This window comes from Salvelinus namaycush, chromosome 13, assembly GCF_016432855.1.
Source record: "Salvelinus namaycush isolate Seneca chromosome 13, SaNama_1.0, whole genome shotgun sequence".
In the NCBI taxonomy this organism is placed as follows: Eukaryota; Metazoa; Chordata; class Actinopteri; order Salmoniformes; family Salmonidae; genus Salvelinus; species Salvelinus namaycush.
In genome coordinates, this window is record NC_052319.1 from 6,249,261 (window position 1) to 6,262,561 (window position 13,301).

At 43.3% G+C, this 13,301-nt stretch overlaps 1 protein-coding gene across 1 annotated transcript in view; it reads left to right on the plus strand.

Moving 5' to 3' along the window:
- The window catches only part of LOC120057738 (E3 ubiquitin-protein ligase HECW2-like), a 42,786-nt gene that overhangs the window by 14,246 nt on the left and 15,239 nt on the right, over positions 1-13,301 (plus strand). Inside the window, exons 15-24 of the mRNA XM_039006217.1 lie at positions 540-674; positions 1,065-1,161; positions 1,274-1,370; positions 1,495-1,578; positions 1,741-1,850; positions 2,137-2,257; positions 2,402-2,515; positions 2,937-3,089; positions 3,278-3,376; positions 3,739-3,868. Of these exons, the coding sequence (XP_038862145.1) occupies positions 540-674; positions 1,065-1,161; positions 1,274-1,370; positions 1,495-1,578; positions 1,741-1,850; positions 2,137-2,257; positions 2,402-2,515; positions 2,937-3,089; positions 3,278-3,376; positions 3,739-3,868 (1,140 nt within the window). The remainder of the gene's footprint in view (positions 1-539; positions 675-1,064; positions 1,162-1,273; positions 1,371-1,494; positions 1,579-1,740; positions 1,851-2,136; positions 2,258-2,401; positions 2,516-2,936; positions 3,090-3,277; positions 3,377-3,738; positions 3,869-13,301) is intronic.

Consider the following 13,301-nt stretch of genomic DNA (forward strand, 5'->3'; position numbering starts at 1 on the left):
GGTGCTTTGCTGGTGACACTGATTTATTTCAAATTCAAGGCACCCTTAACGAGCATGGCTACCACAGCATTCTGCAGCGATACGCCATCCCATCTGGTTTAGGCTTAGTGGGACTGTCATTTGTTTTTCTACAGGACAATGACCCAACACACCTCCAGGCTGTGTAAGGGCTATTTGACCAAGGAGACTGAAGGAGTGCTGCATCAGATGACCTGGCCTCCACAATCATCTGACCTCAACCCAATTGAGATAGTTTGGGATCAGTTGGATCGCAGAATGAAGGAAGAGCAGCCAACAAGTGCCCTACATATGTGGTAACTCCTTCAAGACTGTTGGAAAAGCATTCCAGGGGAATCTGGTTGAGAGAATCCCAAGAGTGTGCAAAGCTGTCATCAAGGCAAACGGTAAAAATAAATAAAATCCCTTGAATGAGTAGGTGTGTCCAAACTTTTGACTGGAATTGTATGTACAGTACACCTTTATAAACTGTAGTTTGTTTATCTATCTTAATGTAAGTGGCTGGCTGTGTGTCTCCACAGCCCTTCTTTGTGGATCACAACTGTCGCTCCACAACCTTCATCGACCCGCGGCTCCCCCTCCAGAGTGCACACTCAACTAGCCTGCTGGCCCACCGACAGCACCTTAGCCGCCAACGCAGCCACAGCGCAGGCGAGGTGAGACTACTGCTAAGTTCCCTTAGGCGACTCAAAAAAATGGTCAGACCAGACAGCATGCAAACTAGTGGACTACCCTACAGTACACGTGGCTTGGCAGCTTGCCTGGCTAGCTGGTTTGAAAAACATGCTAGCTTACACATCCGAAATAGAAAATACTGCCAAAGTGAATGGTATTTTCAGTCGGCCTCAACGGAATTTGCCACCACAGCTCTAAATGCAGTCTATTATACCCACTGCACTACTGACACACTGGAATACAGGCCAGAGATCAGCACTGACTTTACACGAGCTGCTTTAACAAGACCAATGTCAATCATAATGCTTATTGTAAAACTAATGATGCAGGTTAATGGAATTGACTAAAATGAATGTCCCCTTGTGTTGCAGGTGGTCGATGACACGCGACACTCCAGCCCACCTGTCATGCCCTGCCCCTCCAGCACCTTCAGTGGGTCCACTCGCAATCAGGACCTGGTGCCTGTGGGTGAGTACACTGGCTTATATACACACACACACACACACGCCGGCGCACGCACACACACACCCACCCAGTTACAGACCCAGGAATGTTGATATTGACGCCGGTCTCTCCCCAGCCTACAACGATAAGATTGTGGCGTTTCTACGGCAACCCAACATCATTGAGATCCTGCAGGAGAGGCAGCCAGAGCTCGTCCGTAACCACTCACTCAAGTAGGTCACCCCAGTCACCATGGGAACCTTTTAACCAGATATTTAACCTTTAATCCTAACCTTCTAAGTGTATTATGTTTGTGCCATACAGCAGTATCACGAATGTTAACCTGTGTGTCTGCAGGGAAAGGTTACAGTTCATTCGCAGCGAGGGTGTTTCCGGGCTTGCTCGTCTCTCTAGCGATGCTGATCTAGTCATATTGCTCAGGTGTGTCTTCAGGGGTTAATGTCTGTCTGTGATTAGTGTGCGTTTGTGTGTGCGAGATGGTATTGCATGTGTGTGTGTGTGACTGTATGTTTGCGAGTATTGCGTTTGTTAGTGTGCTTGTGATAAGTGTGTGTATTATTAAGCCACCCCTCTCTCCCTCAGCCTGTTTGAAGAGGAGGTTATGTCCTATGTGCCACCTCATGCCTTACTGCACCCCAGCTACTGCTCCTCCCCTCAGAGCTCCCCCGGTGAGAACACACATGCAAAGCCGCGTGCGCACACACTTTCTCCTCATGCCTTTTCTTCCCATAGCTTTGCTTCTAATCCAAACTATCCATCCTAAGCAGGGCAAGACAGTGAGATAAAGCCTTGAGCCGTAAAAGTTGCTTAGCGCTCTCAATCAGTAAAGTGAAGTGTTTCATATGAACTAATTATATTCTAATGAAAGTTGACAATAATGAGATACACGATTTTCTGATGAATTTATGTCTTTTTTTTGGTCTATTTTTCATCGTCCTCTTCCTCCTCTCTGCTCTTCCTTTTCTGCCCCCCTCTCAGGTACTCAGCGAGCTAATGCACGCGCCCCTGCCCCTTACAAACGTGACTTTGAGGCCAAACTGAGAAACTTCTATCGCAAGCTGGAGACGAAAGGCTATGGCCAGGGACCTGGGAAAGTCAAGTGAGTACTGTTGCTGTGTGACGACGTATTTCAACAGGTTGAGAGAACAGCTAAATATCAGCCCGTATCCTGTATTGCTTAATCTTAACCTGTGTGTATGTGTGGTGTGCACGTTCGTGACTGTCTGTGTGTTTCTCCTTCCAGATTGATCATTCGTAGAGATCACCTATTGGAGGATGCCTTCAATCAGATAATGTGCTACTCCCGCAAAGACCTGCAGAGGAGTAAGCTCTACGTCAGCTTTGTGGGCGAGGAAGGGTGAGTGTTTAGGTTTAGGTATTTCATATATGCTACACATTTCCTTAAGTTTGCTCGTATGCATCGGTTGTTATGTCAAGGTCGGATAGGTGGGTGCTTATATTTGTCCTGTGTTTTACAAGTGTGTTGGTGTCAAATGGAAATGTGTTTTTTGCATTTTCCAACTCCCCCTGAGACACCTTCGGTGAGTGGGGTCACAGCCAGGGATCAGACATGATTGACGGTGACCCTGGAGCAAATAGGGTTAAGTGCCTTGCTCAAGGGCAGATTGACAGATCGCCTTGTCGGCTCTGGGATTCGAACCAGCAACCTTTCCGTTACTGGCCCAACACTCTAAATGCTAGCCCACCGCTGTGTACGTTGTGTATATTTTCCATAATCTTAATATATGGTTTACAAAAGTGTGTTGTGTGTCTAATAGGCTGGACTACAGCGGCCCCTCGAGGGAGTTCTTCTTCCTGGTGTCGAGGGAGCTGTTTAACCCTTACTACGGCCTGTTTGAGTACTCCGCCAACGACACCTACACTGTGCAGATCAGCCCCATGTCTGCCTTCGTGGACAACCATCACGAGTGGTGAGTGACAAGTTTACATTACAATGATATTGATGGTGAGTGGGTGGATGGATATAGGAAGACAGACAGACATGCTGGACAGACCTACTGTAGATAAAATAAAGAACAAAGACACAAAAACCCATAACATCTGACTTGTCATCATAAATATACTGTACACCTAGCAGTGATGTTGCTCTGTGTTCCAGGTTTCGTTTCAGTGGGCGTATCCTGGGCCTGGCTCTGATCCACCAGTATCTGCTGGATGCCTTCTTTACCCGCCCCTTCTACAAGGGCCTGCTGCGCATGTGAGTGTCTCAATCAGGCCCTCAGCCAGCAGCTGGCTAGGGCTCCTATTGTCATGAACACGCATTGTTAATAGGTTTTGGAAACACAACCACCATGTCAAATAGCCAGTTATGCTTTAACGTAAAATATTTTATACAAAACTACTGACCTGGTGGAAGCTGAACAGACAGAAGTTGATTAAATGGATTTGGCATTAATTATTCAGTTACCCTGCTTTTATTAAGTGGTTGATATACACTCTGGATAAGCACATTCTAACTGACTGAAATGTACATGAGACTTATTCGTTGTAGAGTTAGGAGTTAAATCTTTGACCTCTATTTACCCGTGTTCTCCTCTTGTTGACCTTTGACCCCTGCAGCCCGTGTGACCTGAGTGACCTGGAGTTCCTGGATGAGGAGTTTCACCAGAGTTTACAGTGGATGAAGGACAATGACATCGAGGACATGCTGGACCTCACCTTTACCGTCAACGAGGAGGTCTTTGGACAGGTGTGTGAGTGCATGATTTGTTTTAATGAATATATTGTATGCATCTTCAATGGTTTTTAGACTAAATACACTGCCCTGCATTTGATATTTGACTGTTTGTTGCAATGTGCTGTACTTGTGGCTGAATCCTAACTTCTACTTAAGTCACATTGATGTCAATGGGAAGGTAGGATTCACCTAACTTGGGTATCAGTCATTTTAGCTAACATTCCACTCCTTGCCACTGCTGCCATTTGCCAAAGAGACTGGCCTGTCAGCAATCTCAACGTGCAGCTTGATTTCCACCAGAGTTGCTCGCTCGTTGGTTGTTGGAAATAACACTTTCCATGACAATATGTGGAGCCTCGAAATTAGAATTATACATATGTCGGATCTTAATGTCACCCCTTTCGTCGCAGGAGGAAAATAATCCTTCAGCAGCAGGATTTGAATGAATTTTGAATATTTAGAATCGCTTCTGGGGGCAGCTGGAAGCAGTGTTTGTCGGCTACAGTGGGTCTCGTGGGAATTCTTATATTTGTAAGGGGTAGATGTATTTTTCATTAGGGGTAAAACAGTTATTGTTTAATTATATGAATTGTTTATGAATTGCTTTGTTTTATGTTCAAGGAAAGCAATAGGTCGAATAAATTATTGGTTGTCTGTGTGGTCTAGCGGTTATAGCCGCTGACCCCGGCACACATATGCCAGAGTTGGCATGGTTAAGAATCCGGCCCATTGCCCTTTGGATTTTTGGAGGAACTAGTACTTTTCTAGTTACTCTCTGTGGGCTGTACTTGTACTCAAGTAATTTCTGAAGGAAGTAGCCTACTTTTTACTCATTTACATTTTACCAAATCACTTCAGTTACATAGATTTTAGTGGTGCAACTTTAGTGGTGCAACGGATCACACAACTCTGGGATCGGATCGCGGGTTTTGAGTTACGGATCGGATCATTTTTCGGATCGGCAAAAAAAAAAAGGGAGAAAAATAGAACTTTGCTTTCCATTTATTACTTAAAGAACACTTAAAGAGGGGCCTCCCGGGTGGCGCAGTGGTCTAGGGCACTGCATCGCAGTGCTAACTGCGCCACCAGAGTCTCTGGGTTCGCGCCCAGGCTCTGTCGCAGCCGGCCGCGACCGGGAGGTCCGTGGGGCGACGCACAATTGGGCTAGCGTCGTCCGGGTTAGGGTGGGTTTGGCCGGTAGGGATATCCTTGTCTCATCGCGCTCCAGCGACTCCTGTGGCGGGCCGGGCGCAGTGCGCGCTAACCAAGGGGGCCAGGTGCACGGTGTTTCCTCCGACACATTGGTGCGGCTGGCTTCCGGGTTGGAGGCGCGCTGTGTTAAAGAAGCAGTGCGGCTTGGTTGGGTTGTGCTTCGGAGGACGCATGGCTTTCGACCTTCGTCTCTCCCGAGCCCGTACGGGAGTTGTAGCGATGAGACAAGATAGTAATTACTAGCGATTGGATACCACGAAAAATTGGGGAGAAAAGGGGATAAAATTTATTTAAAAAAAAAAAAAAAAAAAAAAGAACACTTAAAGCAAGGAGCTTTTCAATGTTTTAAATATAATTTTAAAATAAAATATTATATTCTCAATTGTTAAATTAAAGTGCAATATGAGGCATCATACCTTCTTCCTTTGAACAATAGTGAATGGAAAAAATAGCCTGTGTCAACATCATCAAAAAAAAGTAAAGAGATAAAGCAAAGCAGACCTGAGCTTATAACTTCAAATTATTTTTCAAAAAGAGGAGGATGTCTACATTGTCTGGGGAGAGGGTAGACCTCTTTGCAGTCACTATTTCCCCTGTCGTGGAGAAACCCTCTCGCTAGGGACTGAAGTGTCAGGCACAGCCAGGTAGCATCTTTCCATCATGGCAATGTGAGTGTATTTACACTCATTGCTTTTCCACCATCCACTGGAATGCCACTTGCTGCCTTGTAGGATGCCACCTCCTCTTTGATGGTGTTGGCAAACGTCTTGCCCGTGTTCTTGCTCGCAAAGGTCTCCCCGAAAAGCTCCTTCATGGCCGAATTATTTTGTGGAGGAGATGCCTCTGAGTCTGCTCCTATCGTTTCTGTGACTTGCAGAAAAAATGACTTGATCTTTTAAACAAATTATTTATTTTCATATTTCATAGAACTATAATTGCGGCAATAACATTTAAAAGCCATTATTATTCAAAATCAAAAGTGGATGATTCTAATAGCAATAGCATAGACTAAGATTAGACTGCAGTATATTTATTATTTTAGTAATTCACACTTTATTATTTTACTTCTTCAGTGGCCACAATCTCAGTGGTGAGATCACTGTATGCCCTCTGGCGTAGGGCAGGGTCTAGGTAAGACAGGGACTTGAACCTTGGATCCAGTGCAGTAGATCTATGAAGGTAGTCCTGTACATTAGGGGGGTATCTGGGGTTCCGGTCCTCTCTAATGGCTGCCTTGACATCTCTTGTGATGTCTTCCTCACTTGTGACCATGGATTGTACAGTGGTTCCTCCTTTTAAAAGTTGCGAGCTTGCACCGCAGGACTTAAAGGTACCCAGTGTCACGGCTTCATTGCTCCAGACCACCACAAGGGGGAGTTAGAGCACTCATTATGCATTTGGGTCCCAAGGTTTTTATATGACCAATCATAACGAGTGGCTCGAATAACGAATTTTGACGCGAGCCACCCTTGCCTTGTGGCGTTCTTCAACAAAGATGGCTGACAAAACATTATGGTGGAACCAGATGTAAGTTGTTATAACGTCATAACGAGTCAGGCAAAAACATTACAATTGTCTCTACATTAACATATTCCTCTCAAAGGTTTGTACTTATTTTTTTGTCATAAAGTTAATTAATGAAAATCGCTATTAAGCGAGTTATCTGACTAGCTAACATTAACCAGCTAGCTAGTGTTAGGATAATTAATTTGTGTTGTTTAATGTTTGAGGGACTCCTGAGAAAACCAGCAAACCAGGCTGTCGTCTTGTGGAACAGTAGATGTGCAGAATCTAGCTAGCTAAAGCATTTACTGGAAATTGAATGTGCAATTGTGTAAGTGTAACAGTTTAAACCGTCCCCTCGCCCCGACCCGGGCGCGAACCAGGGACCCTCTGCACACATCAACAACAGTCACCCACGAAGCGTCGTTACCCATCGCTCCACAAAAGCCACGGCCCTTGCAGAGCAAGGGGAAACACTACTTCTAGGTTTCAGAGCAAGTGACGTAACTGATTGAAACGCTATTAGCGCGTACCCGCTAACTAGCTAACCATTTCACATCCGTTACACTCACCCCCCTTTCGACCTCCTCCTTTTTCCTGCAGCAACCAGTAATCCGGGTCAACAGCATCAATGTAACAGTTTAACTTTAAACCGTCCCCTCACCCCGGGCGCGAACCAGGGACCCTCTGCTCACATCAACAACAGTCACTCACGAAGCATCGTTACCCATCGCTCCACAAAAGCCGCGGCCCTTGCAGAGCAAGGGGAAACACTACTTTTAGGTTTCAGAGCAAGTGACGTAACTGATTGAAACGCTATTAGCGCGTACCCGCTAACTAGCTAGCCATTTCACATCCGTTACATAAGCTTGCCTTGCAATGCAGCTGAAGTAACATAGCTAGCTAACTATTTACTTGCTTATTGTGTAGTGGAGGATAAAAGTAATTGTATGCCTATGGATGTGTAGTTAGCTACAGTATGTAGCCGATCTGTGTACGTTAGGTTCTGAACTAATATTCATAGTTAGAGCACTCATTATGCATTTGGGTCCCAAGGTTTTGATATGACCAATCATATCGAGTGGTTCCAATGACACATTTCACACGGGCCACCCATCCCTGGTGACTTCAGCAAAGATGGCTAACAAAACATTACGGGGAAGCTAATTTAAGTAATTATAACGTCATAACGAGTCAAGCAAAACATTTACAATTGAGAGGGATATGTTAGTTAATGTAGAGACAAACGATTGTGCATATTTTTTTGTCAAAAAGTTAATTTACGAAAATCGCTATTTAGCGAGTTTTTTTCCCCAGCCATATCCAATACCAGGTGTATCAAACTCATTCATTATAGCGAGCAGGTTTCGAACCCTCAACATTCTAGCCCGAAGTCCAGCACGCTATCGTCTGTGCCCAAATGTATTAATTGGGGTTGGGGACGATTGTGGCTAAAAACACTATCAATTGGAATCTTTAACATGGAAAGGGGAAAAAGTATTATGATTTGTTTTTCACAAACATAGCAGGATGGGCTATTAGCTGAACAATAGACTATTCAACCTTGACTAAAGAATTGTCTAATAGGTGTGAACCCCCCCTCCTCCTTAACATGCAACAAATCATTTTCAGGACTATCTAGAAAAAGCAGAGGAGATTCGCAATAGGTTTCTAAGAAGAGGATATTCTCCACAATGTGTGGATGAAGCTCTTAATTTGGCATTGGGGGAAACCACGACAATGAACTGCTACAAAAAAGACCCGCTAAAGAACACTGTAATGTTCACAACCACATATACTTTGAACTCGCGAAAAGTGGGAGATGTGGTCAAGAAACATTGGCATGTTTTATTTACGTGATAATTTGGTCCATGCCAACTGCAAGCCTCAAAAGAAAATCAGCCAGAATGTTTTCGGATTTTCGCCCTCCAGACATTATTTCCTAAAGGTCTTAATGATAATGATGAAATGCCTATGTATGTTATGTTGTAAATTTGAACATGACTTATGCCCCCGTTTCAGATTACTCTGATTTTCTTACACTGTACCCACTGATTTATGAAGTAGGACGATGTCATCGTGGTTTTACAGACGTCTTTAATACTTTATTTAAATGAATATTTATGAAATGCATATTGTTATATTTGGTAGCACTTATTTGTTTTTCCTTCGCCTCCAACCCCTTTCGATGGGTGGAACGGATGTGGGTGTGGCTAGGTGACACTAGGGTGCTAATTAAAAAAATTCACAAAAGCTCTGACGAAGGCCACGAGGCCGAGACGTAAAGCTTATTAAAGATGAGTGACACGTTCAAGAGCAGTCTTCTTTTTCCTCATCTTATCCGGCTGTTGCCATGCACCTGCAAAAAAGATGGGTCAGATGTGCGAGTGAATTTTGAATGTGACTTCACAAACAACAAGAGGGCTTAATTGGAGTCTATTTCTTCGGAGCTATCTAAAATAACTTAACTGGCTGAGGTAGGCTATGAGGCTTAACAGCCTAATAGAAGTAGGATTTTTTTATTAGGCCTACTTACAAATTGCAATCCTACATAGAACAATAATTTAAAGAAAAAAAGTCTGCACGTTCGAACTAAAAAGAAAGCGCACATTTGTAATTCCCAAACTCTAAAAGTAATTGGAAAGGTAGATACAAATGACGTGACATTGTGGTTATGGTAAAGAATGTAGCCCATCATACAAATGATTCCTATTAGCAGGACAATACACATTTTTATAGCCCAGCTACTGTTGTGAAAATCCCTCAACTTGCAATGCATTCGATGCTTAAGTGCTCTAAAGTGTTACCAACAGGTCCCAGATGTGCTCAATGGGATTGAGGTACGGGTTCTTCGCTGGGCATGGCAGAACTGACATTCCTGTCTTGCAGGAAATCACGCATAGAACGAGCAGTATGGCTGGTGGCATTGTCATGCTGGAGGGTCATGTCAGGATGAGCCTACAGGAAGGGTACCACATGAGGGAGGAGGATGTCTTCCCTGTAACGCACAGCGTTGAGATTGCCTGCAAAGATAACAAGCTCAGTCCGATGATGCTGTGACGCACCGCCCCAAACCATGACGGACCCTCCACCCCCAAATCGATCCCGCTCCAGAGTACAGGCCTCGGTGTAACGGTCATTCCTTCGACGATAAACGCGAATCTGACCATCACCCCTGGTGAGACAAAACTGCGACTCATCAGTGAAGAGCACTTTTTGCCAGTCCTGTCTGGTCCAGCGACGGTGGGTTTGTGCCCATAGGCGACGTTGTTGCCGGTGATGTCTGGTGAAGACCTGCCTTACAACAGGCCTACAAGCCCTCAGTCCAGCCTCTCTCAGCCTATTGCGGACAGTCTGAGCACTGATGGAGGGATTGTGTGTTCCTGGTGTAACTCGGGCAGTTGTTGTTGTTGCCATCCTGTACCTGTCCCGCAGGTGTGATGTTCGGATGTACCGATCCTGTGCAGGTGTTACAAGTGGTCTGCCACTGCGAGGACGATCAGCTGTCTGTCCTGTCTCCCTGTAGCGCTGTCTTAGGCATCTCACAGTACGGACATTGCAATTTATTGCCCTGGCCACATCTGCAGTCCTCATGCCTCCTTGCAGCATGCCTAAGGCACGTTCACGCAGATGAGCAGGGACCCTGGGCATCTTTCTTTTGGTGTTTTTCAGTCAGTAGAAAGGCCTCTTTATTGTCCTAAGTTTTCATAACTGTGACCTTAATTGCCTACCTTCTGTAAGCTGTTAGTGCCTTAACAACCGTTCCACAGGTGCATGTTCATTAATTGTTTATGGTTCATTGAACAAGCATGGGAAACAGTGCTTAAACCCTTCAAAGATCTGTGAAGTTATTTGGATTTTTACGAATTATCTTTGAAAGACAGGGTCCTGAAAAGGGGACTTTTTTTTTTGCTGAGTTTTATATACACATTTCTTACCTAGCCGCGATGCCCGCAGATTACAGATTGCCTTTGGCGATCGCTCATCTTCATTCATCAGTGAGTCAATGGCTTGAATAGTCATTGACTCACTCACGTGTTGAAAAGGAACGAGATGGAGTCACAATCCATGCCAGGTACACCTGTGAGCTCTGGAACTCCACCTCTGTGGCGGGTTCGTCAGGTGTTCGGTTCACCCTAGAATTTCCATTCCTCTTCTGACAACAGAACTTGACCAACTGCTCACCAGGCACAGCAAGGGCCGCCCGGACCGTTATGCTGTTCTGCTATTCCAAGGATGTGTAACCGAAGAGATACCACGAGTGGGCACAGAATACATAGCCTTCCCGCTGTGGCTGTCTGTTTCAGCACCGTTTCGCACTGCTCTGAGACAAGCATGGAAAAACAAATGTTCAAATATTCCATGATATTCTTAAGATATGTGTTGACTGAATATAAGCAAGTGATGTCTGCTAAATAATCAAGTTAGGGTTCTCCAGAAATAAATAATTCAAAATAACTGACTTTATTTACAAATTAAGAATGTCTCACCCCATGTTCAAGAATTGCCTTTTTCTCGCTCACTCTAGGTTAAATGAAAACAAAATCTCAAATAGTGTTACTTTTTAAACAAAGCTATTATTAAAACTTTAGAATTATATAAAAGTCCCTTAGGATCTGTGAGAATATCTAACAGAAAATGCCCCTTAGATATTAATATAGAGTCCTCCAATCCTCTAAATGTAATTATTGGCAGAGTCACATCATTGAAAAAAATATTTTTAAATATACTGTTAAATGGTGTAAGTCTTATTTATTTAAAGAGCCCATCATGCAAATGTTTCCTATGAGCAGGACAATATACTTTTTATAACGGCTACTGTTGTGAAAATCCCTCAACTTCCAATGTATTTAATGCTTAATAAGTACTCTAAAGTGTTACATTTCTAACTCGAAACAGCAGCACAGTATTTCTTCATCAATCAATATCTTTATGCTTTTGTTAATACAATTTTAAAAAAGGACATTCAAATGCAGATGTTTATATTTCCCTTAATCGCCATTTGGGTATTGGTTAGACAAGAATTCGAAAATTAGGGTGCAGAAATGTTATTCTCGTAGTGTAACCTTTATTTAACTAGGCAAGTCAGTTATGGACTAAAGGACAGCGTACTCCTTCCTCATAAATAGCCCAGTACTGTACTGCTGACCGTCATTTTTCGTTCCAGCAAGTACCAGTCAAAAGTTTGGACACACCTACTCATTCCAGGATTTTTCTATATTTAAAAAAAACTATTTTCTACATTGTAGAATAATAGTGAAGACATCACAACTATGAAATAACACATATGGAATCAGTTAAGAACAAATTCCTATTTACAAGGACAGCCTACTCCTTCCACCCCGTCACCCGGTCTCCCGTCCACAGGACACAGGGATTCTTTAGCTAAATAGCCCAGTAGTGTACTGCCTATCGTCACGTTGTACAGCGCCATATTTTCTGTTCCATTCTATCAGAAACCCAGAGGGTTTTTCTTTTTCATGGAATAGAAACACCATAATATTAATCAAATTAATTAAGCAAGTACCAGTCAAAAGTTTGGACACACCTACTCATTCCAGGATTTTTCTTTATTTTTACTATTTTCTACATTATTTTAGTTGTCAGTTTGTTGAGGTAATCTGAAGATATTTCACCCCATGTATCCTGAAGCACCTCCCACAAGTTGGATTGGCTTGATTGGCACTTTTTACGTACCATACGGTCAAGCTGTTCCCACAACAGCTCAATAGATCCGGTGATTGTGCTGGCCACTCCATTATAGACAGAATACCAGCTGACTGCTTCTTCCCAAAATAGTTCATACATAGTTTGGAGCTGTGCTTTGTGTCATTGTCCTGTTGTAGGAGGAAATTGGCTCCAATTAACCTTTAACGAGTCACCAACCCGGATCCGGGATCACCCCCCACTCCCCCCCCACTGAGTAGCATAGCTAGCATAGCGTCACAAGTAAATTGTAGCATCTAAATATCATTAAATCACAAGTCCAAGACACCAGATGAAAGATACAGATCTTGTGAATAAAGCCACCATTTCAGATTTTTAAAATGTTTTACAGGGAAGACACAATATGTAAATCTATTAGCTAACCACGTTAGCATAAGACACAATTTTTTTACTCCAACAGTTTTTTCCTGCGTCAGTAGCTATCACTAATTCGACTAAATAAAAATATATATAGCCACTAACCAAGAAACAACTTCATAAGATGACAGTCTGATAACATATTTATGGTATAGCATAGTTTTTTTTTGAAAAATGTGCATTTTTCAGGTATAAATCACAGTTCTACATTGCAGCTGCAATCTGAAATAGTGCTGACGCAGCCAGAACAATTACAGAGACCAACGTCATATAACTAATTACTTATCTTAAAACATTTCAGAAAAATACACAGCGTACAGATATTGAAAGCCCAACATCTGGTGAATCCAAACAATATTTCAGATTTATTAAATGTTTTATAGCGAAAACAAAATGTAGCGCTAAATTAGCATAGCCACGCCAGCCAGAACCAGCTGGGCGCCCCCGACCAGTTCACATGCACGACAGATATATGAAATAACATCGTAAATTGGGTCTTACTATTGCTGATCTTTCATCAGAATGTTGATCAATGTGTCCTTAGTCCTGATGAGTCGTTCAATCCATTCATAATGGCAACTTTCCCTCTTCATTTAGCATATGTACTGGTCGACTGGCCAAAGTAAAAAAAGTCACAGAACGGAAC